This window comes from Mastigoproctus giganteus, chromosome 2 (assembly GCF_048544385.1).
Source record: "Mastigoproctus giganteus isolate SK-2022 chromosome 2, ASM4854438v1, whole genome shotgun sequence".
Taxonomy (NCBI): domain Eukaryota; kingdom Metazoa; phylum Arthropoda; class Arachnida; order Uropygi; family Thelyphonidae; genus Mastigoproctus; species Mastigoproctus giganteus.
This window is the reverse complement of record NC_143576.1, coordinates 46486307-46512322: the sequence shown is the minus strand read 5'-3', so window position 1 is coordinate 46512322 and position 26016 is coordinate 46486307. Positions and strand designations below refer to the sequence as shown.

The 26016-nt window shown below is 40.3% G+C and overlaps 1 protein-coding gene across 4 annotated transcripts in view; it reads right to left on the bottom strand.

Moving 5' to 3' along the window:
- The window catches only part of FAM21 (Family with sequence similarity 21), a 1354861-nt gene that overhangs the window by 285524 nt on the left and 1043321 nt on the right, over nucleotides 1–26016 (bottom strand). For all 4 annotated transcript variants that reach the window (XM_090388854.1, XM_090388862.1, XM_090388870.1 and 1 more), the window contains one exon: nucleotides 216–459. In XM_090388854.1, the coding sequence (XP_090244980.1) occupies nucleotides 216–459 (244 nt within the window). The remainder of the gene's footprint in view (nucleotides 1–215; nucleotides 460–26016) is intronic.

Below are 26016 nucleotides of genomic sequence, written 5' to 3'. Positions count from 1 at the left end.
AACTGTATATTAATAGCTTCACTAGTATATTAATACTGGGTTATACTAAAGAATGGATATAGTAGCAAAATCAGAAATATATAATTGCAACAAATGGATACAGCAGTAATGCAAAACAAGACGAATTTTAAAATTTTTGTTTACTCTTTTTTTTGTTGCACAGTCTTCACATATATAACAACAATTTAAATAACTAATGTTAAATTATAGCTCACCCTTGTTTCTAATTTTTTTGATATCTTCTTCATGCATTTCATTTTGTTTCTGATAGAACACATCTATCCCACTAAATAAGGCATCAATGTCACTTGGTTCTTTGGTAGCAGAAAAGAGAAGGGATGAAGATTCAGAGAAAGACAACTGCAGGCCGATATTCTGATCTGCTTCTTCCTTGTTTGGAATATCAGAATTCAGATCATCCGCAGGTTTCAGTTTTGTTGGCGAAGTAACAGATGAAATCTGAAGTAAAGACGGCTCATTTAAAATGTGAAAACATTAAAAAGTAAAATAGTCTATCAAGTTCAAGTGAGAAAAATAAAGAAGGGCAAAACAAAATTAACACAGACAGAAATCCATTAAAGCAAAAATAAAAATGAAGAAAGGGTTACGCAATCTCATCAGCACATGCATACGGATAGTAACTATACCGAGTGTTTTTTTTTTTTTTTTTGGGAGATTGCAGTCAGTCCTTGAGGTTATCACAGACATTCTCTCAGATATGCCAGACAAGCTGTACTTGCTACCTGGGAGTCTAAAACACTGATGGAACTGATATTCGGGTGACACTCAAGTCAAGTGGACCCAATTTCGGCGAAGTCTGGACGGCCTGTGACAGCCAAATCCTCTGCTTGCACCTTCACGATGGTGGGACTGTTAGTAATCCTGGGTATAACCTCCATGCACAAGTACATGGTGAGTGACCACCCAGGTGTGAAACAACTTAAGCAGGGGTCGAGGTGTGGCACCCACACCACGTGGAGGAACGCCACCCCTCTATGTTACCAGGCAGTACTAGGTGGTAGATGACTCTCATTAACAGGTGAAATACCACCACTTTGCTTATTGGAGGCTTGAAGTGGTGGAACACATGTTTAGTCTCTAGAGCTAAGTTCCGATCAACCCTTCCCTATCTCTTCCATCATGATGACTTTTGAGGTTATGATGAACGTCATGGCGAGATCCAATATTCCTTACATTTCGAGGGTACAGCTCTAAAATGGTGTTCGCAGGCCGGCCGCTAGTTAGTACACCGGACCGAACCTATTGGTAACTCTCTAGGAGGCTTCCGGATCAGCTAGTGTATAATCTTGCTACCTCTACTCTGCCAGATAATGACTGGAGGGATGTCCATTTCCACTTGCAGTCTGCCAAACCCCATGTACTTTTTCTGACAGAATCTCAGTTATCGGTTGATTCAACTACTGCTCATCTCAGATGCCCAAATTACTCGCTGCATGATTCCTTTTGCCTCAAAGGTGGTACTTGTGCATATGTCCGTTCTGATATTCCCTGTCAGAGACTTGGCAATTTGGAATCTCCTCTCTTTGATCTTCTCTGGCTTAAAATCTCTCTACCTCATTGTGTCAAATTCACCTGTTGTCTCTACCGTTCTCCCAACTCCACTAATCACTTGGAGCTCTTTGACTTCCTCTCTTTGCAACTTAACTTTCTCCGGTCCAACTTTCCTAACAGTGAGGTCATTTTCCTTGGTGATTTTAATGTTCACAACTACAGCTGGCTTCTGTTTTCTAGTCACACCGACCCAGCAGGTCGAGATGCTGAGGCGCTTGCAATTACTAATGACCTAGCACAGATTGTTCATTTACCTACAAGAATACCAGTGCAATAATACCGGTGCAGTGGATAACAGTGCAACCCACAAGGCTGAAAAGAACAGGCTGCAGAAATACCTAAAACCAACCCGTCAATACCGCTGGACAAACACAACAAAAGCGAACATCACCAAAAAGTTCATCCAGGACTTAGACATAGTATACCCCATTCTCCCAACCTGGCTGCAACCAGAACTTTACACGACCTACCTCCTTATGGGTCATAGGGCTTTCAATGCAAAGTTTACAACATTGGGAATAGTGGAGGACCTGCGCTGTACTTGCGGGGAACAAGAAAGCTGGGTGCACATTATGTTTGAGTGTGCCCAATATGAAGACCTTAGATGCAGACTAAAAACTAGAGTTCTACATTCATTCCGGACGAGGGATCTTGAGTCACATCTACCAGATACGCAAGAGGTATATTTAGCCTTAACTGATTTTGCCCAGGGATTATTTACCAGGCGCAAAACACTAACTGCCATATACAGAAGGCCTTAAAGAGTCATGATTACTGCCAATGGAAGCAAAGAACACCTTTAAATAGTCATGACGTCAGAAGAAAGGGACACTGCCCCAAGACCTTGCAGCATAGACCCACTACATAATGACATCAGGTAGTGTAAGGACTAGCAAACATCACAGAAGGGACAAAACCCCATAATGACAGCCAGTAGACTTGATTATGACCCCAAGATAATGACAAAAAAATAGGACCCAGACCACATGCAGTCTGGAAGGATGACATTCTAGATTTAACCCCCTATTAGTGTCCCACCTAGATGAGACTCAACAGCCAGCTTTTTAGGGCCTGCAAACTGATGGAGACGACATATGGTGGCACTCTCCTGCCGGGACAGCCTATTGGCGACCCAAATCCGCACTCTTTTGATCGGATCTTTCTTTCTAAACTCCTGAGGGGGGGAGAGGCTTGCCTCTTCTCGCCTCCCCCAATTTTCTCACTCTGGTGGGACACGGGCATGCCTCACTACCTGCAGGGGCCATCTACTCTGTCGGCCTCTTATTTCCAATTTCTTCTCCCCAGTCTTCATCCTCCCCTTTTGTCTTCCACAGCGTTTAGTCCTACATGTCAAAATTAAAGGAGAACATCAAAATTCTTGCCCAACCCTATTTGGTTTTTAAAACTCACTTTCACTGCACAGTCCCACGTCGCATACTATTAATACTAACTTGTTAAGTATCACTAATTTCAATATCGATTTTTTTTTTTTTTTTTTTGGTCCTAGCCACTGAAATCACGAAAGTAAGTGGCAGGACCTGCCAGAGTACAAATATTGGTAACACCCGGCCAGCCTCCCGGTGGCGAGCATTGGTAATGTTGGGTCTCACTAGGGGCCCGGGGCTAAAAGGCTGAACGAACAATGGGCCCAACAAACTACATAGTACATACACCAGACACTTTTAAATCTCTGGCTTGTCCGATACAGAGGACATACGCGGAGATGGGTGAAATCCCAGGTGCCATCAGACCCCGAACATACCTAATGTACTCCCCAAATTCCAGTTCTGCATTCCTTATATCTGTTTGACACCACATCTCTGATATCCCAACAATATCTGCCTTTGATGTTCTGAGCAATACCTCAAATTCATCAAATTTATTTACACAACTCCTAACATTGGTGTACATGCAAGTATACATGCACCTGTTCCTATTCTTAGCTACCCTAACACAACCCATGTGTTTACTTGTACTGCAATGACTCCCAGGAGTCTCTGAAATACCCTGCATCTTGTTTTCCAGGCTGTTGCTCATTCCAATAGAAACAGTGCAAGAATCACTTTCACCTCTGCCAGTGGCTACTGTTAATCTATTAGTCCTTGTATCTCCCCAAGCTAGCAGTTTTCCGACCCAACTAACACTGCTCGATAGCATCAGCAAATATTCTTGCACCCATTCTATTTAAGTGTATCCCATCCCTGTAGAAGCAGTCTCTCCTGTTAACAAGTACAGACCAGTCTGAAAAAAATTCTACCCCTTGAGCCTTGCACAATCTTCCCAGGGCTGAATTGACTGACAAGGCTCTTATCATATACTCCCTCCTATTGTGTCTGGGCAGAATTGCAGACACTTTCAAATTCAACCCTAATTCATGGCTTTTTTTCAACAGTGACCTGTACTTGTTAAGTAATTCTGCGGTCTCCTACTCTTAATATCATTAGTGCCAACGTGTACACCAATATCACCTTTTGTTCCGTTAAAAGATGATATCCGCTCTACAACGTCATTAACCTTTGCCCCTGGTAGACATACCCTGGTCCTGTTCCACCTATCGTATATGTATATGACCTATATATGGATATGCATATATGAACTGCATGGTTAATTGTTGGATGTTGAAGCCTGTGGCTGTGGCACATGTTGCCAACTTTTGTCATTCATCAAAATGGTTGCTTCAATGATAGGGTGGACACAACATCCACTGCTCCTGCTGACTGAGGTATTAGGGCATGTGATGTTCAATGACTCCAAGCAGCCGTTCCACCGGAAGTGGTGGGACCTATCTACAATCACAACATCGCGGTGTGGGTCAATGTCGTGGTGGGTTAACTAGAAGTGTTCAGCAATGGCTGAATATTCTATGTCCGCTAAGCGGATGGCTCTTTTGTGTTCCGAAAGATGTTTTCCAAGCTGTCTCCCAGTTTCCCCAATGTAGCAGCCAGTGCAGTCACAGCAAGAAATGTGGTAGACTAGACCACTTAGTAGTAAGATGGGAACCGGCGTTTTCACTTTAGAGATGAGGGATTGTAACTTTCTGCCTGGGAGTGGTACGCATTTTATCTCGTGATTTTAGGACCCTAGTCACCTGTTGTGATAGGTTTGGGTAGTATGGGATAAAGGCGCTCGCGGTTGAGCCATTACCTTGGATGTTCCTGTTGGTCGCTACGTGATCATGTGCCTGTAAGTCACACCTGTCAAGGGCACTGGTGGGATAGGCAGACCTCGCAAGATCCACCTTGACTTTAGCGATCTCTGTGCGCCTCTCATATACAGAACTAGAGTGGGTCCAGGCACGGATTAACAAGGTTCGTACAGTAGCAAGAAGATGGCTGCATGCGTTTGCTGACCGGAATTGGTAAACTGGCTAGCACACATTGGTTTACGATAGACAGTTGTCTTCAAGTGCATGCCCTCGCGTCGGACGAAGGTGTCTAAGTATGGTATGGTATGGTCCGATTCTAGCTCAATGGTGAATTTTATGAAAGGTGACAGAGAATCGAGGTGGTCTAAGAGTCAGTCACCCGAATTTCTGGGGATAACCACAAACACATCATCCATGTAGTGACACCAAAAGGTAATGGGATCTGGTACATTCGTAAATGCACGACACTCTAATTCTTCCATCACAATATTTGCAGTGAATGAACTAACTGGGGAACCCATGGCTGTGCCATGCACCTGTTGGTAAATGGAGTAGTTGAACTTAATTGCACCACTTGTTAAGTACAGTCTGAGGGCGGTGGAGATATCGTCTAGTGTTAGTTCGGTTTTGCTGCCAAGAATTTGGTCGTTATCCAAGAGTTCCTTTGCACATGTGATGGCAAGTTCCAATGGGATGGAAGTGAAAAGTGACACGACATCAAATGATGCCATGATTTGATTTCCTGAGATGAATAGGGTTCTGATCCGTTCTATAAATTTACTAGGGTTGGAGACAAGGCCTGCCTACTAGGGGAGAAATGAGCCCCGAGACAAACTTCGCTGATTCGTAACTTGGTGAGCCATAACAGGAGACAATGAATCTTAACAGTATACCTTCTTTGTGAACCTTTGGTAGTCCGTAGAATTGTGGAATCTGGCAGCCGGAAGCATGGAGGTGATCAGGTGAGGATTCTGTTATTTTCTTCTGTTTAAACTAACTGTTGACTAGGATTTTCACTTTCGACTCCAATCATTCCAAAACTTTGATGGGAGGAACAGTTAAGGGTTGGTAAACAGAATTGTCCTGCAGGAGCAGTAGGGCTTTTATCTCGTAATCCGTTCGATTTAATATGACTACTCAACGTCCTTTATCTGCCGGTAAGAAGATGATGGATGAGTCTTGTTTCAATGCTTTAAGGGCAGAAATCTGTTTGCGGTTCAGATTGGAAGAAGAAGGGCGAGCATGGTGTAAAATTACTGCAGTTTTTAGGCGAACTGTGTTTGCCACTTCTTCGGGGAAAGGTGTTAAACAAGCTTCTATGCTTAAAGCAATATCAGTGATTGGTGGGTTTCTTGGGAGAACAGCAAATTTCATACCCAGAGTCAACAGATCTACTTGTTCTGTAGACAAATGTTTGTTGCTTAAGTTCAATACAAACTGTGCGCAATTTGTGGAAGCGGTACTATGCTGATGAGATTAGCGAGACTCACCGATTAAAACAGCAAACTTACGTTTTTGGCGTGTACAGTAGCGTTCAGATTCTCTGACAGCTTGGGAGCACAAGGTATTGATTATATCGATGTAAACAGGATCAGGAACTAAACTTCTAAGTTCGAATAGCAAGACTGCTTTACTCGTTGAAGCATTTTGTAAGTCTCGATAAAGGCAGCCGATCCAAATTGTGAGGGTCTTGTAGCTGAAGTTTTGACTGGCATATTGCATACATTTGTTAGGAAATGGAGGTTCGTAGAGAAATCCTTTCGGGATGACGTTGTTTGATTTATACCTATGGGAAAATCTAAGATACCACGGGCTATCAAAATGAAGTTCTAATGACTCAATTGCGAGCGCATTTATCCCATACTACCTATCAACATCAGGTTTCTAGGGTCCTAAAATCACATGGGATAAAATGTGTATAACTCCCAGGCAGAAAGTTACGAACCCTCATCTCTAAAGTGAAAACACCGGTTCCCACCTGACTACAAAGTGGTCTCATCATCATCATCAGCCATTTTCAATCCACTGCAGGATGAAGGCCTCTCCAGCAACTTTCCAGTTCCTTCTGTTTTGAGCACTGGCCATCCATTTACTACTCAAAAACTCATGAATTTCATCTATCCATCTCCGCCTTTCCAGGTTTTCTTCTAGCTCCTCTTGGGTACCATTCTGTTATTTTCTTAGTCCATCTGTCATCATGTCTTCGAGCTATGTGTCCTGCCCAAGACCATTTTAGTTCTTTAGTTTTGATAAGAATGTCCTTTACTTGAGTTTGCTGCCTAATCCATGTGTTTCTCTTCTTATCTAACAGTCTGATTCCCAATATAATTCGTTCCATTCTTCGATGTGTAGTTCTTAGCTTCTCTTCCATTCTTTTGATGAGTGCCCAAGTTTCACTTCCGTAAGTCATGGTGGGGAGTATACATTGATTCATTATTTTACGTTTCAGACAAACTGGGATATTGCTCTTCAGTATGTGACTATATTTCCTGAATGCTATCCATCCAAAATTTATTCTTCTCTTGACTTCCAGCCATTTATCATTATTACAGCTAATAACTTGTCCCAGATAAGTATATGACTCCACCTTTTCAATTACTGCTCCTTCAATCATTATTTCCCTTTCCGTGGCATACTTGTTCATCATTACTTTTGTTTTAGCCATATTCATCTTTAGTCCAAGATCCTTACTAACTGTGCATAACTGATTAAGATTTTCCTCTAATTCTTTGGGATCGTGGCTTATGACCACAATGTCGTCTGCAAATCGTAAATGGTTTAGGTACTCTCCGTTCACATTGACTCCTTTCTGCGACCAGTCTAATCTTCTGAAAGCTTCCTCAAGGGCAGCAGTAAACAGTTTCGGAGATATTGTGTCTCCTTGTCGAACTCCTTTCTCGATTTTAAATTTGCTACTGTCTTTGTCTAGTCTAATAAAGGATGTAGCACTCTCATATATTTTCTTCAAAATCATAATATATGGAATATCTATGCCTTGTCTTTCCAGTGCCTGAAACATTGCCTTATGCTGTATGGAGTCAAATGCCTTTTCATAATCCACAAATGCCAGGCATAATGGTGTTTTATATTCATTTGCTTTCTTCATTAGCTGTGATATTACGTGAAGGTGATCCGTAGTTGAGAATCCTATCCTAAAGCCAGCTTGCTCTTTCGGTTGATTCTCATCAAGTATTCTTTCTAATCTGTTAGTAATGACCCTTGTGATCAACTTGTAGATATGGGATAACAAGCTAATTGGTCTATAATTTCCAATTTCTGATTTATCTCCTTTCTTATGCAGCAAAACTATGATTGCATTATTCCACTGCTTAGGCATCACACCTTTTCTAATGCACTTTGTGAAGAGCCTCGCCAGTTTTTGTGTTATGTCTCTTCCTCCCAATTTTAACAACTCTACAGTAACTTCATCTTCCCCCGGGGCTTTCCGATTCTTCATTTTCTTCAATGCATGTTCTACCTCATCAGGAAGAATATCGGGTATGTCGTATGTGTTGCTACTTTGCAATCCATGTTCCCCACTGCTGGAATCATTCCCTCGCTCCTTGTATAATTCTCTATAGTAGTCTTCTGCTATTTGAATTATGGCTTCTCTGCTGTTTATAAGTACACCATCGCTATTCTTCAGTTTCAGTATCATTTGTCTTTCTGTATTACTGCTCATGGCTGCTGATTTAAATCCTTTGTTTTCCCTTAATGCTTGTTCTACTTTTCTTGTGTTAAATCTTCTTATGTCCTCTCTGAGTCTCTTTCTAATGGCTTTGCATAACTCAGTATACTCAATTTTCTCCCTGTCAATGTTTTTCTTGCTCTTCATTTGTCGTCTTTGGTTCATCATGACAAGTGTTTCTTGACTAATTTTTTCTTCTTTGGATTTCTGTTTCCCTATAGGTTTCTTGGGCTTTATCACTTTCAGAAAGTTGTAATATTCCTCGTCGATATCTTGGTCCTGAGCAGTCTGCAGAAGCTCAAACTTGTTCTTAAGTTCCAGTACATACTGCTTTTTCTCCTCCTCTGTTATTTCAAAGACCTTTGTTTATTTACTCGAGTCAGTTTTTTCCTTTCCTTTCCTATATCTATATCAAGTGTACATCTTACCATTCTGTGATCACTTCCAACATTTACCTTATTCAGGACGGTAACATCATTCACAATATATCTTCTGTTAGTGAGGATGAAGTCAATTTCATTAGTTGTTAATCCATTTGGACTCTTCCATGTCCACTTTCTGTTCACCCTTTTCTTGAAAAAAGTGTTCATTACTGACAGTCCTTGAGATTCTGCAAATTCCACAAGTCTTTCGCCTCTTTCATTTCTTTCACCAATTCCAAAATTTCTTATAGTTCCTCTTTCTGCGCTGTTTTGCCTTTTTCCAACCTTAGCATTGAAGTCCCCCATAATAATAGTGTAGTGGGTTTTCTGCTCATCTAGAAGACTCTCAATTTCAGTGTACATTTCTTCAACCTCTTCATCATCATGGCTCGATGTTGGTGCATAAATCATAAATCAAAGTGGTCTAGCCTACGGCATCTCTTGCCGTGACTGCTACATTGGGGAAACTGGGAGACAGCTCGGAAAACGTCTTTCGGAACACAAAAGAGCCATATGCTTAGCGGACATAGAACACTCAGCCACTGCCGAACACTTTTGGTTAACCCACCACGACATTGACCCACACCGGGATGTTGTGATTGTAGATAGGTCCCGCCACTACCAGAGGAGCACCTGGTTGGAGTCGTTGAACATCACATGCTCTAATACCTCAGTCAACAGGAGTGGTGGATGTTGTGTCCACCCTGTCATTGAAGCAACCATTTTGATGAATGAAAAACGTTGGCAGCATGTATCACTAACACAGGCTTCAACATCCAACAATTAACCCCGCAGTTCCTATACAAGTCTGGCATTACATGCCCTCATGTTACACACTCTTAACTGTCAGTTTGACTGATGAAGGTTAGCAAACTAACCGAAAGCTTTTGTATGTATCTAATTTAATGTACGTGTGTCTTTCAATTAACATTAAACTTGTCATTACTTATTCTGTCTCCGTTTCGCTCTGTGCATTGTAATAATCAAAAATAATAATTAACTCGTTTGTAGTAAAATTTTGGATTTTTTTTTTTTTATTTCCAAAAATTACTATAAAAAAAAAAAAAAGCCGTGGATCGTTAATATAGAGGTTTTCTGATAATAATTGGCAGCTGCGTCTGTTTTTAAGGTCAGAAGCACTCATTTCATACTGTGAGAAAGGGTGGATCAAATTCCCTTTTTTTTTTTTTTTTTTTTTTTTAATGAAAACACCAAACACGAGAGGAATCAGAACCTATAGTATTTAGTAGCATGCATGGGTTGGATTGCAATTTTCAGGAAATATATATGAAGGAAGGTTGTTCCAGAAAATGGCAGTTGAATGAATAAACGAGGATGATGAAAAGTTGGTTCTGTGAGCTTGAAGTTGGACAGTAAATGGATGTTGGCGGGTGGCAGCACATGTTCAGACAGTTTTGAAAGAGAGAGTGGGAATTATAGAAGCCAATTCAGAACAACAGTGCCCATGGAAGTATCTGTAAAAAAAGGCATGCAGCAGAAACAGAACTTCTATGAGGAGAGAGACTTTTCGAAATGAGTTATTAATTAACCTAATTCCCCTCTTCTGAACAGAATCTAGAAGCCTGAGAGAGGTTTTGGGGGCACTGTCCCAGAAGTGGGAACAATATTCCATGGTAGGGCAGATTTGCACAGAGTGAACAGCTGTTTAGAAGAAAAGTAACAGTGAAAGCGAAAGAGAAAAAGTTTTTTTAGATGCAGAGGAAACAATATTTGTCATATGCTTGTGCTAAGAGAGAGATTTGAACTCAGGGTAATCCCCAAAAGAGATATATCATTTTGCCTAGAAATCGGAGTGTCACCAAAGATAAGCATATGAGCAGAAAAATCCTTTTTACAAGATATAAGACAGCACTGAGTTTTAGTAGGATTGAAATCAACAAAGTTGTCTTTGCCCCACTAGAAAAATTACCCGGAGATCGGCAATTAAGGAACTGGTAGTGGATATTCAAGACGTTGAAGCTGATTAAGCAGGGCAAGGTTTCTCAAACTGGAAAGTGGAATGCAATGTGTTATCATCAACAAAAATATGGAGAGGATTTCTGGTGAATCAAAGAAGGTCATTAATATACAAAAGAAAACGAGTGAGGGAAAGACTGAACCTTGGGAGACACCAGCATTGGTGGAGAAGTTAGAAGACAGCGAGCCATCTGCCATCACCCTCAGTGAGCGGTCAGAGAAAACTGGATAACTAATTACCAAAAACAGTTGGCAAACCATAAGATGGAAGTTTGTTTAAAAGACTTTTATGCCAAAAATGATCGAAAGCCTTTAAGATGTCAAGAGCCACTGTTTGTATTTCACCGAACTTTTCCATTGAATTTATCCATAAATGGGTAACATAAGCCAGAATATCACCTGTGGATCAAACATTGATAGACTCCATATTGGTGATCGTTGATCAGATGGAAGGATTCTAGGTAGTTAGTGGTTAATTGATTACTCCATTACTTTAGAAAGAGCAGAAGTTTGTTTGTTTTGTTATTTGGTTTTTAGGAGCATTAGCAACTAAGGCCATATTGCTCCGGGATATGCGGTGGTCATTCCCTGACCTTTCCGCATTCTCCATATTTGGTGGTGACGGGCTCGAACCCCGGTCTAATCAAGAAGCGTGTGCTATGCACTGCTGCTCCTTCCCACCTGGCTACGGAGGCGCCATGAGCAGAAGTAATTGCAATGGGACGATAACTGGATGGAAGGATTTGTCACCCTTTTAGGAAATGGCTGAATATGAGCAAATTTCTTAGAAGGAAAAACACCTCTGGAATAAGAACCTGAAAAAAGGTGGCAAATGAAAGGAGTAAGTTCAGGAGCACAGGTTTTGAGAAAGAGTTTAAATCCCTCCATTACTTCAGAAAGTGCAGAAGTAATTGCAATGGGATGATAACTGCATGGGAGGGATTTGTCACTTTTTTTGGAACTGGCTGAATATGAGGAAATTTCCAAGTAGAAGGAAAAACACCTTTGGAATAGTGAAAAAAAAGTGACAAAGAACAGGAATAAGTTCAGGAGCACAGGTTTTGAGAACAATTGGAGAAATACCATCAGGACCTGGAGCTTTCTTAGTATCAAGATTCGTCAAAATCCTTCTGACAATCTTTTTAAGTATGAAGACCACAGGAGGAATTAAAGGAAGTGTTCTGGGAATGGTGGGAGGTATTTTACCAAGATCAATAATACATGAGTTGGAAAAAAAATGGGATGCTAACAGGTCAGCTTTATCCTTGGCCATAGTGACAACAGAACCATCTGGTTTTGATAGAGGTGGGAGCAGAGATTGGCAAAATTTACAGCCAATAGCTTTGGCAACAGACCAGAATGCTCGGCTACCATTCAAGCAAGAAGCAAGTTTTCTTCTACTCTTAGCTTTTCAAAATGTAGTTTGGACTGATTAATAACTGCTGTACAATTATTGCGAGTTTTGATGTAGGCAGAAAATAAAACTCAAGAATTGGAAATAAGCCAATTACAATATGCAACATTCTTCTCCTGAACAGCCTAAGCACATTTATTGGAAAACCAAGGTTTAAATAAAGGATTACATTTTGAAGTGGAGTGTGGGATAAAGGATTCCATTCCTACAAGAATAATTTCGTTGACACGATCTGAGCAAACATTAACATCAAAAGTTTTGAAACAGTAGTGCGACCAAAGAAAAGAAGAAAGGAAATCTCGCAGATCATCCCACTTTACATTCTTGTAATGCGCCAAACAATACAAGGTTGGGAATAGCCATGAGATAAAGGCACCACTGGAAAAGAGACAATCACCAATTTGTGATTTGAGGTGCCTAAAGGACAACTCACTTCAACCGTATACTTAGAAGGGTTGTTTGTGAGAAAAAGATCAAGCATGTTGGCTGTATGGTTAGGATCGTCCGGTATTCTTGTACGCAAACGAAAAATCTGTGCAAGGTCATTAGTAATTGCAAAAGATTCAGAATCGCAGTCAGCTGGGTCATTGTGACCAGAAAATGGAAACCAGCTGTAGTTGCGAACATTAAAATCACCATGGAAAATGACCTCACTGTTAGGAAATTTGGACTGGAGAAAATCAAGTTGCAAAAAGAGGAAGTCAAAGAACTCCAAGTGATTAGTATAGTTGGGAGATCGGTAGAGACAACAGATGAATTTGACACAATGAGATAGAGAGATTTTAAGACAGAGAAGATCAAAAAGAGGAGATTCCAAATTACCAAGTGTCTGACAGAGAATATCGGCATGGACATATGCACAAGTACCACCTTTGAGGCGAAAGGAATGATACAGCGAATAATTTGGGGAAATCAGATGAGCAGTAGCTACAAGGAAAAATAGATTAACAGTAGCCACTGGAAGAGGTGAAAGTGATTCTTGCACTGCTTCAATTGGAATGAACAGAAGCCTGGAAAACAAGGATATTTCACAGAGTGCTGGGAGCCATTACGGTACACGTAAACACATGGGTCGTGTTAGGATAGCTAAGAATAGGAACAGGTGCATGTATACTTGTGTGTACACCAATGCTAGGAGTTTGGTAAATAAATTTGATGAAGTTGAGGTATTGCTCAAAACATCAAAGGCAGATATTGTTGGGATATCAGAGACGTGGTGTCACACAGATATAAGGAATGCCGAACTGGAATTTGGGGAGAACAATGTGTACAGAAAGGATAGATAGGATAGGAAGGGAGGAGGGGTTATGCTATTAGTTAAGAAACACAAAATCCAAGGAAGTGAAGCCAGTCGACATCGCTGGACAGTGCAGTGTCGAGTCAGTTTGGTGTGACATAAACATTGGGAGATCAAAGTTGAGAGTAGGAGTGTGCAATAGGCCTAATGACTCTGATGAGTATAATATGAAACTGTACATTGAAATAGAGTGGGCCAGTAAATCAGAGAGTCTTATAATGGGGGATTTTAATTTCCCAGATACTGACTGGAATTTGTGGGTTGGTCACTCACACACTAGCAAGGCTTTTGTGGATTTATTGGATGATTGATTTCTACATCAGCTTGTTTGGGAGGCAACTAGAGGGAGTAAAACTCTTAATTTGATTATCAGTAGTGATTTTTCATGCATTAAGAATCTGAAGATAAAGGAACCACTAGGTGGCAGTGATCACAGTGTACTGAAGTGGGATTTACTCAAAGAGGTAACTACCATCAGGGGTAAAGGAAGGGTTTTTGCTTTCGTAAAGGCAACTACGATGGTCTGAGACAGTATTTAAATTCTGTACAGTGGGACCATCTGCTGATGTTATCAAGAGCAAATTCAAAATGGGAAGCATTCAAAGAACTTATCTTGGAAGCTACTAGGCTTTACATACCAACTAAGAAATATTGTTCAAGGTTTAAGCCTAATTGGATGTCAGATGAACTAATGAGACATATGGCAGAGTAGAAAAATGCATGAGATACATATCAATTAACATGTGACACAGAAGCCTATGATAGATATAAGTTGGTCTGTAACCAAGTTACAAAGGAGGTTAGGCAGGCGAAGGCAGATTACGAGAAATCTTTGGCAAAGGACACAAAGAAAAACAGTAAAGAGTTCTTTATTTATGCAAACTCTAGAAGGAAGGGGATGAATCAGATTGGTCCACTTGATATCGATGGTTCAACTGTTGATGATCCTCCTCAGGTAGCTAACAAACTAAATGAATATTTTGCATCGACACATGATATACACATGACAATAACACATGAGGAGTTATTCAGCGAGGAGAATGCCGGAAGTGCATTCAACTCTGGCAGTAAGCTAGATAATCTTGTAATAACTGTGATTAATGTGGAGGAGAAATTGTTGAAGATAAACACAAGAATGGCACCTGGGGTGTATGGGATCTATCCAGTTATATTAAAGGAGGCGACAAAGGAAATAAACAAACCCTTAGCCATAATTATGAGAGCTTCCATGGACTGAGGGGAGGTACCCATAGACTGAAGATGTGCAAATGTGATCCCAATTCTTGAAGGAGGATGAAAGGCTGACACAAGTAATTATAGACCTGTGAGTTTAACTTCATTTCCAGGAACATTAATGGAGGCTCTGATTAAAGAAGTACTGCAGGATCATCTAGACAAGACTTCAGTTATAGCTCGGACATAGCATGGTTTTGTTAAGGGAACGTTTTGCCTGACTAATTTGATTGGATACTATGATGCAGTCACAAAAGAACTGGATGCAGGGAATAACTCTGATATTATATATTTGGATCTTAGAAAGGCTTTTGATACTTGATACTTTTTGATACTTTTGATACATTGCTCCAATTTATGCAGCAGTCTTCCATGTGCAAAAGCACATGGAAGACTGCTGCACAAATTGGAGCAATGTGGCATTGGAGGCAAATTGCTGCTATGGATAAAGGGGTGGATGAGGGGGAGAAGACAGAGGGTGGTAATCAATGGACACTGCTCATCTAATGTTATCAGTGGAGTCCCTCAGGGTTCAGTGTTGGGTCCATTATTGTTTTCTGTATTTATAAATGATATTGATGATGGTATATCAAGCTTAATGTCCAAGTTTGCAGACGATACAAAGGTTGGCAGGGTTGTTAAGGACAGTACTGATGCTATGCTGCTGCTGGAAGAGGATCTGGAAAGGTTGGTATGGTTGTTAAGGACAGTATTGATGCTATGCTGCTGCTGGAACAAGATCTGGAAAGGTTGGTATGGTTGTTAAGGACACTACTGATGCTATGCTGCTGCAAAAAGATTTGGAAAGGTTGGGCGGATGGGCTTAGCAGGTGGCAAATGAAGTTTAACATTGACAAATGTAAAGTACAACATATGGGAAACAGCAACCCCAGAGCAACGTATCAACTCTGTGGTACTACAATGACAGTGGTAGAGAATGAAAAGGACCTGGGGGTAATTGTGCAGGCAGATATGAAGTTCTCTGAGCAGTGCAGACGGGCTGCAAGAGTAGCTCATGGTGTCTTGTCAATGATATACAGGAAATTTTCTAGCATGGATAATAAGGTAATTATTCCCTTATATAAGGCAATGGTCAGGCCACACCTTGAGTACTGTATAGAGGTCTGGAGGCCTCATTTTAAGAAGGATGTAGAGCTGTTGGAATGAATTCAGAGAAGGGCAACAAGATTAATGAATGGAACAAAGGGTTGCTTTTATGAAGAAAGGCTTAAGTTTTGCAAATTAGAGTGTCTGGAGACTAGGCAACTGCAAGGTTATCTGATTGAGGTGTATAAATCCTTGAATGGTTTGAGAATGCTCAATGGTGAAGGAATTCTTCCACTTGCTCAGAATAATCACCTGAGAGGGCAGAAATTCAGATTGAGGAAAGACAGATGTAGGATACATGTGCGGAAATTTACCTTTAGCCAGCGGGTAGTTGGTTGGTGGAACAGACTTCCATCCCTTGCTGTGGAAGTTGATAGCCTTAATAAATTTAAGGCTCAGCTGGACAGGTATTTCGAACGAATGGAGGGTTGAAATGGAAGTGTTTTTTTTTTTTTTTTTTTTTTGGCTGATGCTGCATAAGCTTGCTTTCTTGCATCATATGCCTGTACTAATGCTAGTTGAATCAATCGATAACAGTAATTGAGATTCTGTCAGAAAAAGTACATGGGGTTTGGCAGACTGCAAGTGGAGAGAGAGACTCCCCTTTGCTCATCACGCCAGACGCCTTTGAGATGTTTGGAACGATGAGAAAAGGAGAGTTTGTCGTCTTTAATGACACCGAGGTAACTGCAGTTGGTTGCTGATTATCTTTTTTCCTTTGTTATATTTTATAATGGGATGTTTATTTCTGTAATCATGTCAATAAGATTAGTGAATGGAATAAAGGGTTGCTCTTACGAAGAAAGGCTTAAGTTTTGTAAATTGTAGTGTCTGGAGACTAAGCGTATGCGAGGTGACCTGTTTGAGGTGTGTGAAGCCTTGAATGGTTTGAGCATGCTCAACTTTAATTTCAATTTATTTTGCAGTTGTATTGCTTAAACTGTAAAGAATAGGGAAAAACTAATAATATGAATGTAGTAATAGAGGCATGTGATTCAAGAATGCAAGTGTATGAGCTGATCAGCCAAAAAAAAAAAAAAAAAAGAAAAGAAAACTAAATTTCATAGAACCATTCCCTCTAAACGTTTGTCCAGTTCCTTCTTGAATTTATTTAAGCTATCAACTTCTAGAATGACAGATGGAAGTTTGTTTCAGCAATTAACCACCTACTGGCTAAAGACAAATTTTCAGACATTATTCTACAACTGTGTTTCTTCAATTTGAATTTTTGCCCCCTCAGGTTCATAATCTGAGCAAGCGGAAGAATCCCATCAGAATTCTGTGTGCTCAACCCATTCAAGTGTGCTCAACCCACCTCAATCAGATCACCTCGCAGGTGCCTTGTCTCCAGCCGCTGCAATTTGCAGAACTTAAGTCTTTCTTGGTAAGAGGACCCCTTCATTCTCATCACCAATCTTGTTGTCCGCCTATGTACACATTCAAGCAACTCTATCATCATCAGCCATTTTCAATCCACTGCAGGATGAAAGCCTCTCCAGCAACTTTCCAGTTCCTTCTGTTGAGCACTGGCCATCCATTTACTACCCAAAAATTCATGAATTTCATCTATCCATCTCCGCCTTTGTCTTCCAGGTTTTCTTCTAGCTCCTCTTGGGTACCATTCTGTTATTTTCTTAGGTCATCATGTCTTCGAGCTATGTGTCCTGCCCAAGACCATTTTAGTTCTTTTGTTTTGATAAGAATGTCCTTTATTTGAGTTTGCTGCCTAATCCATGTGTTTCTCTTCTTATCTAAAAGTCTGATTACCAATATAATTCGTTCCATTCTTCGCTGTGTAGTTCTCAGCTTCTCTTCCATTCTTTTGGTGAGTGCTCAAGTTTCACTTCCATAAGTCATGGTGGGGAGTATACATTGATTCATTATTTTACGTTTCAGACAAACTGGGATATTGCTCTTCCGTATGTGACTATATTTCTTGAATGCTATCCATCCAAAATTTATTCTTCTCTTGACTTCCAGCCATTTATCATTATTACAGCTAATAACTTGTCCCAGATAAGTAAGGTGTAAGGTGTAAGGTGTGTTGGGGGTCTAACGGCTCCTGGGGTTTCCCCCATCTCCGCGTATTTTCTATGTTTCGGGCAAGCCTGAGATTTTTTTTTTTTTTTTTTTTTTTTTAAATATATATGGTTCATGAGCTATGTGGCGTGTTGTGCCCTTTGTTCATCCGGCCTATTAGCCGCCAGGCCCCTAGTGGGACCTGACGTTTCCACACCCTGCCACGAGGAGGCTGGCCGGGTGTACCCAATGAAGCTATTTTACTCTGGCGGGTCCTGCCACTTACTTTCCTGAGATTTCAGTGGCAAGGACCTAAAAAAAAAAAAAAAAAAAAAAAAAATATATATATATGTATATAAAAATAAAATACATTGGAGAAGTCGCGAGCATAGTTTAGTAAGTTAAGGTTCTTTTAAACATCGTTTGGGGTTTACACTGAAAGTCTGTAAGGCCTAAAAGGTCGGGCATAAATTTTGGTGTGTCTTAAATTTTGACGTTGGGCTGATCGCTATGTAAGATGACAGTTTTGGGTGGGGAGGCAGAAGACTGGGGGTGGAAATAGGAAGCAAAGGGGTCGATAGAGAAGATGACCCCCCGTTTTTCAGTGGAGCATGCCCATGCTCCACCAGAGGGAAAGAAGGGTGGCAAGGGGAGAAGAGGGTTCTTCCCTTGCGAGGAAATGGGGTTTAAAGAGAATCCTGCAGGTGCAGGATCTGAGAGCCAGATGGCGCTCTACTCTAGCTCTGGGACGCTTCAGTGTTGGTCTCTTTCAGGAATTTCATCAGTGTGACGAGAATTTGTCTTGTCTGTGGTAGTTTTCCTCAAGATAGTTGTTTTCTCCTTTTCCTGTGAGCAGCTTTGATTGGCACTAATGGTGCATTTTTTGAACTGTTGGATTTTCTTCTTTGTTTCTGGTTTGTTTGAATTTCTCCGTTGTTCTGGTTCATCCATTCCTTCTAAGTTTAGGCTTTTCTATTGAGTGTTGTTGTCTTCCTGTTGGACAGATTGTATTGCAATAATTGTTTTCCTTCTTGTAAATAGTTGAGTTGCAAAGTTGGTAAAAGCTACAAACTCCTCTTGTGAATTCAGGAGTCGGGATTCTTGGTTAATTGGATTGTACTGGATGTTTCTAATGAGGCTCGCTCTTATGTCGTCATAATTTTCACATTCATGCATGATATGAGTCCATGATTCGGGTTCTCCGCAAGTACAATTTCTATCTTCTGTTATGCCTAGCATGTTTAGCTTTTCCTTGAACGGACCATGACCCGTTAGTAGATACGTAGCGTTAAGGCCCGGGAAAAACCACAGTGGGGCTTTCGGGTGCATTTTTGTCACCAGTGGAAGAAATTTATGGGTTATTGCTCCTTTGGTGGTTTCATTCCACCTTCTTTGCCAGGTTTCTGTTAGGAATTCATCTATCCTTTTTTGTTCCCTCTTCCAGCCACTAGTCACGTCAAGGGTTATGCCACAGGTTGTAATTGGAATCGCTTTTTTGTGATAATACACTAGTCCCGCGCGAGCAACTTCCAGGTCAAGGGGTAGTGCACCTGCAATGACCTGGAGCGCCGCCGTACTAACTGTGCTACTCGCTCTAGTGATTGTAAGTAGTATGTTCCTCTGAATTGTTTCAAGAATTTTCCTGTTTGTTACTGTGCTGGTTTTTGTCATCCATACTGGCGATCCGTACATAATTACCGGGATGAAGAGGGTTTTGTAATATAGGGAGAGGATCTTTTTATTTAGCCCCCAGTCCTTACGTGTGATTCTTGATATAAGTGCTGTGTATATGCGTATCTTCTTCCTGAGGTAGTTTAAGTGCGGTTTAAATGAGAGATTGCTGTCAATGATAATTCCTAAGTATTTTATCTCGTTTGATAATTTAACTGTTATTCCTTCTACTTTGATTTGTGGTGGCCTGTTTAAGTTTAGTTTTCCTTTCAAGAGGACCGAGTTGGTTTTTTCCGGTGCTAGTTTTAGGTTATTTAGTTTAACCCAATCCTGTAGGATTTGCAGCGCTCCATTTGCTTGTTTTTCAAGGTCCCAGATAAGTATATGACTCCACCTTTTCAATTACTGCTCCTTCAATCATTATTTCCCTTTCTGTGGCATACTTGTTCATCATTACTTTTGTTTTAGCCATATTCATCTTTAGTCCAAAATCCTTACTAGCTGTGCATAACTGATTAACATTTTCCTCTAATTCTTTGGGATCATGGCTTATGACCACAATGTCATCTGCAAATCGTAAATGGTTTAGGTACTCTCCGTTCACATTGACTCCTTTCTGCGACCAGTCTAATCTTCTGAAAGCTTCCTCAAGGGCAGCAGTAAACAGCTTCGGAGATATTGTGTCTCCTTGTCGAACTCCTTTTTTTGATTTTAAATTTGCTACTGTCTTTGTCTAGTCTAATAAAGGAGGTAGCACTCTCATATATTTTCTTCAAAATCATAATATATGGGGTATCAATGCCTTGTCTTTCCAGTGCCCAAAACATTGCCTTATACTGTATGGAGTCAAATGCCTTTTCATAATCCACAAATGCCAGGCATAATGGTGTTTTATATTCATTTGCTTTCTCCATTAGCTGTGATATTACATGAAGGTGATCCCTAGTTGAGAATCCTGTCCTAAAGCCAGCTTGCTCTTGCTTGTTGATTCTCATCAAGCAACCCTATATCCTTCCTAAAACAAGGCCTCCAGACCTGTACACAGTACTCAAGGCATGGTCTAACCATTGGCTTATACAAAGGGATCACCTCCTTTTCTCTGCTAGCAAAATTCCTGTATATCCTTGACGATACCCTATGACCCTCTTGCAGCCTGTCTGCATTGCTTAGAAAACTTCATATCTGACTGCACAATCACTCCCAGGTCTTTTTCATTTTCAACCACCTTTGTGTAGTACCACGCAGTTGGTACGTTCCTATGTGGTTACTTCTACCCATATGCATTTCTTTGCATTTGTCAATATTAAACTTAATTTGCCACTTCTCAAGCTCATCTGCCCAAATTTTATAGATCCTGTTGCAGTAGGACATTGTTATTACTGACAGTAACAACTCAGCCAATCTTTATTGCAAAAATATATAAAAAAAAACAACAATGGGCTCAACACCGAGCCCTGTGGGACTCCACTAACAACATTAGTCGTCGAAGAACAGCGTCCACTGATTATCACTCTGTTTTCTCCCACACAACCACCCTTTTATCTATTGTAGCAACTTAGCCTTAATACCATACTGCTCTAATTAGTACAGTAATCTTCCATTCGCAACAGTGTCAAAAGCTTTCCTGAAATCCAAAGGAACTCCCTGATTAACATAATACTCAACTCACTGAAATTCGAGTTTATGTAAGTTTTTGCTGGCCAGTGCAAACTTAAAAATTGTGGAAGCGTATTTTACATCTGGTAGCAATAAATAGAGGTATTGTGAAAATATCGTAATGTGAACCCAATAAAACATTTATTTTTTATTTTTATTTTTTGTAATTCGTTCCAAGTCATGGGAAGTTGAAAATTTTGCTATATTACTAAGCTATTTATCTCTCTAAAAGGTCATATTTATAATGGAAATTGTACTACCTTTTCATTGTTATCACATGTTCCCATTATAAGAATCATTTTTGAATGCCTTCGTGATATTTTTCTAAAAGCACTTTCCAGTTTATTCGGCTTTTCTGTCAGTGCATATAATTATAAACGGGTAGAAACTTGATCTCATTGCATTTGCGACAATACCAATAACTGCAATTGTGTGTGTTTTTACAATATTACGGTGAAATTTTCAATAAAAAAAAAAAAAAATTTCAAAAACCTCTCTTCATTCCTATTTATGTATTAAATGGTGAAGGGAAAGTGACCAACAAAAAGTGCAAGTGGTGTAGTGCCAGGAAACGAAACAAAATTGATTTAGAAATGAAGATGAAAATGATTAAGAAGTATGAAGCAAGACAAAGTTTGTTGTTGTTGTTATTTGGTTTTTAGGAGCATTACCAACTAAGGCCATATTGCTCCGGGGATATGCGGTGGTCATTCCCTGACCTTTCCGCATCCTCCATATTTGGTGGGACAAAGTTTGTCATCTATTGCAAGGGAATTAGCTCTAGCTGCTTCAACAGTGTATACTATTTGAAGGACAGTGCGCATATAAAAGAACATGTCAAAGAATCAATGCACTTAAGATCAATAGTGATCACAAAACAACATTCAGGTGCTTCTATCGAAGATGGAATAGCTGTCAATAATATGGATGTAAAATCAGATTCAGAAGCGAGTGCCCCTGAGTCTAATAATCATTGAAGCAAAAGTTACAAGTATTTATAAAGATATTAAGGATAAGTACGGCGACCCCCAACCCAAGTTCATGGAAAGCAATGGGTGGTTTATTAGGTTTTTGTGTTGTGGAAACCAGTGCGATGGTTTCCACAACATTAAAGTATGCGGTAAAGTCACCAGTGCCAATTCTGCAGCTGCAGAGAAATTTTGTGATGTGTTGGAAAAAATTAGTGATGAAGGTAGTTATTTGATGCAGCAAATTTTTAAAGTTGACAAGACTGCTCTGTATTGGAAAAAAATGCCGGATCGAACATACATTGCAAAGAGGAAAATACAATGCCAGGTTTCAAGGCATCAAAAGATAGAGCCACGCTCTTGCTTGGTGCTAATGCAGTTGGAGATTACAGATTAAATCCACTGGAAATCCTTGTGCATTTAAGGGCATCAATAAAGCCGCCCTACCCATGCATTTCTGATGGAACCAGAGAGCATGGATTACAATATCTCTCTTTGAGGATTGGTTTAAATTCTGCGTCATTCCCGAGGCTGAAAAATATTGTAAAGACAACGACGTTCCTTTCAATATTTTGCTTGCTTCTATCAGATAATGCTCCTGGACATCCTATGCATCTAGATGATTTCAATTTGATTGTGAGTTTCATATTTCTACCTCTAAAAACGACTTCACACATCCAACCTATGGATCAGGGTGTTATTTCAAATTTAAAAGCATACTATTTACGCACAACGTTTGCTTAGGCATTGTCTGCAGTAGATGATGGGAAAAATTTTATGTTAAGAGATTCTTGGAAATCTTGGAGGCCTGGATGGAAATTACTAAAAGTTGTTTAAATGGTGCATGGAAGAAAATATGCCCACGGCATATTTTTAAAGAAAAATATAAAAGGATTCAAAAGGATTTGAATAAGACGAATCATATGAAGAGGTTACAGATAAAGATTGCAAAGATGATAGAGCTACTTCAGTTGGAGGTTGATGCGAAAGATGTGGAGGAGTTAACAGAGGAAGAAGAGAAGGAATTATCTAAGGAGGAACTTATTTAATTGCAGGCAGTGATAGTGAAAGAAGAAAATGCTGACGAAGCTCAAGATGAACCGAATGAGGAGCTGAGATGCTTCATCACCAGAGAGATGGCAATGGAATTTCGTGAAATTGCATCGGTAATTTGTAGGTTTGAGACGATGGATCCTGACAGCGAACGATTCTTAAAAATTATTCAAAGGGGTGAATGATATGCTTGTTTGCTAAAAAGAAATCTACGATGAAAAGAAAAAAAGCCACCGTCCAGTGGTCCATTAATACGTTCTTTCGTAAGGTTGAGCGGCCAACCCCTTCTAAACGTCAGCAGTGGCGTACTTAACAGTTGAAGACATCGATTGTGGCAACGATGCTCGAGAGGTAAAACTTACTGAAGTTATGCCTGTCTCCTCTCTTTTTTTTGTAATTTTATAATTTTGAAATTTTTTTGATTTGCACGCTTTTGTAATTTTTCCTGCACATGATATAAAAAATCTAATAAATAAAATAAATAATTCTATTTACATGTTTGTCGAACATTTCTTTTTTGATTCGATCAATTCAGCGAGCACAAATGCAAGTGCTGCACAAGCATGGGGGAAATTCCAACTTTCGCTGCGTTCCGTGCAATGCAGCCTTTATGCAAGTCGGGTAGTTCCTGTATATGATATCAAAAATATTTTTTGCATCTAGTTCCTTTCTAAACATATCATAGTATCCAATCAAAATTTTCAGATAAGATGTATTTATACATTGTGTATTAAACATAATGCATAAACTGTATAGTAACTATACTCTAGTTCTGTATATATATATACAGGGTGATTCACTACCAGCGCGACAAACTTCCAGGAGGTGTAGGGGGCACAAAGACGAATCGGAATCATATAGCATTGCAGGGTCCGAAATGCCTTCGTCATGCAGTAGAGGATATTGAACGGGAGGTCGCGTGAACAGCGATCCCGCTGGAAGTCAGCATTTGCGAACCGTTTCTGTTGAAGAAACCAAGTAGCAAAAGTCCTCCGGAGTGGATAATCCGCAGGCTCCAATGATTGGACGCATTGCAGATGGTATGAACTCATTTGGTTTGTTGACAGTATCCTCCATACAGTGGATTGGGAAATACCCAATCGTTGGCCTATCGCTTGAGTACTCATACTCGGATTGCCTTCTGCAAGACGTAGGACATTCTCCTCATTGTCTGGCGTCCTCGTTGTTCGCTCTTGATTCATGGTACCTCTCGTGAAACAACCAGTCTCACGTAACCTTCTGTGCACATGTGCGAAAATTGTATGACGAGGAGCACGCCTGTGCAGGAAACATTCCTGGTACAAGCGCAGAATGGCGCGCCCATTACAGTCCGCAGCTCCATACGCGAGGTGCATGTAGGCCAGTTCAATGTTTGAATACTCGTCCATCCTACTGCCTCGGGAACCGGTTCGCAAATGCTGACTTCCAGCGGGATCGCTGTTCACACGACTTCCCGTTCAACGTCCTCTACCACATGACAAAGGCATTTCGGACCCTGCAATGCTATGTGATTCCGATTCGTCTTTGTGCCCTCTACACCTCCTGCAAGTTTGTCGCACTGGTAGTGAATCACCCTGTATATATATATTAATATTAACATAATAGTAATTTGGTTTATTATTTTTTCTTTCTGTCCTTAAAAACACCCTTTTTTATGGTCTGAAGATGGGTTCTGGCAGGATGCCCGAAATGATACCTTAATGTATGGGCATTTAGTTATAAGCTAAATAAACTGTCATAAAATTTAAAAACAGCATAACAAGATCTTCGAGTTCTGTTATATTTTATAAGTAGATGATGATAGATATATAGAGACTAAGGTCAACACGGTTCCAATCCCAATTGCAATTCAGACAACAACAGGTTCTAAAGAAGTCTGTAGAGGAATAGATTGTGCAGGAACACTCCATTTCATCAAGATGGTGACACTACCACCACATGCATCAGTTAAAAGTACATTTATCTTTCCAGTGGGTCATTCTCCTACTAATTACGGCCTAACAAAATTAGCAATTTGTGCAATGTTCGCTGATCTTTCTAGAACAGAACATGATATAGCCAACTCAGCATTCTGATGGGCATTTATGACAGTTTGTAGAGAAGGGTAATGCCCTCAAAGGAATTAAAATGGGGACCCATCAGGCTCTCAGCTGCCAAAGTAAAATGCCAGAGCTCACACTTGCGCAACATGCAAATACACATTGGCAATTTCCAAGGCAGAATTCACTGGTTCCAAAGGAGGTGGTTATTGTCAGTGACTGTATTGTCAGGGAATATACTGTGCAAGAAGGACAGGTGAAATAGGAGCAAGGTATGTCTGCCAGGGGCAAAAGTAAATGATATTGTAGAGCAGGTTTCATCTTTTCAGGGCACAAAAGGTGATACTGTTGTACACATTGGCACTAATGATATTAAGAGTAGTAGACCTGAGAACTTATTTAGCAAGTAGAGGGAAATGCTGGGAAAAAAGTCATGAGCTGGATGAAATTGAAAGTCTTTGCAATTCTGCACCAGAACACAACAGGAGGGAGTATATGTTGAGAGCCTTGTCAATCGATTTGGAGCGAATGTGTAAGGCTCACGTGGCAGAAGAATTTTCCTTAGCATGGTCTGAGCTTAACAGGGAAGACTTTTTTTTTTTTTTCAGGGATGGGATTCACTTTAATAGAAGGGGGTACAAGAATATTTTCTGATCCTACTGAGACAGTGATAGGTGGGTCAGAAAACTGCCAAGTTTTCTTGGCAGTTTTTTGACTCACCTATACACGTTTCGTTGTGCTGTCATGTGCTGGAG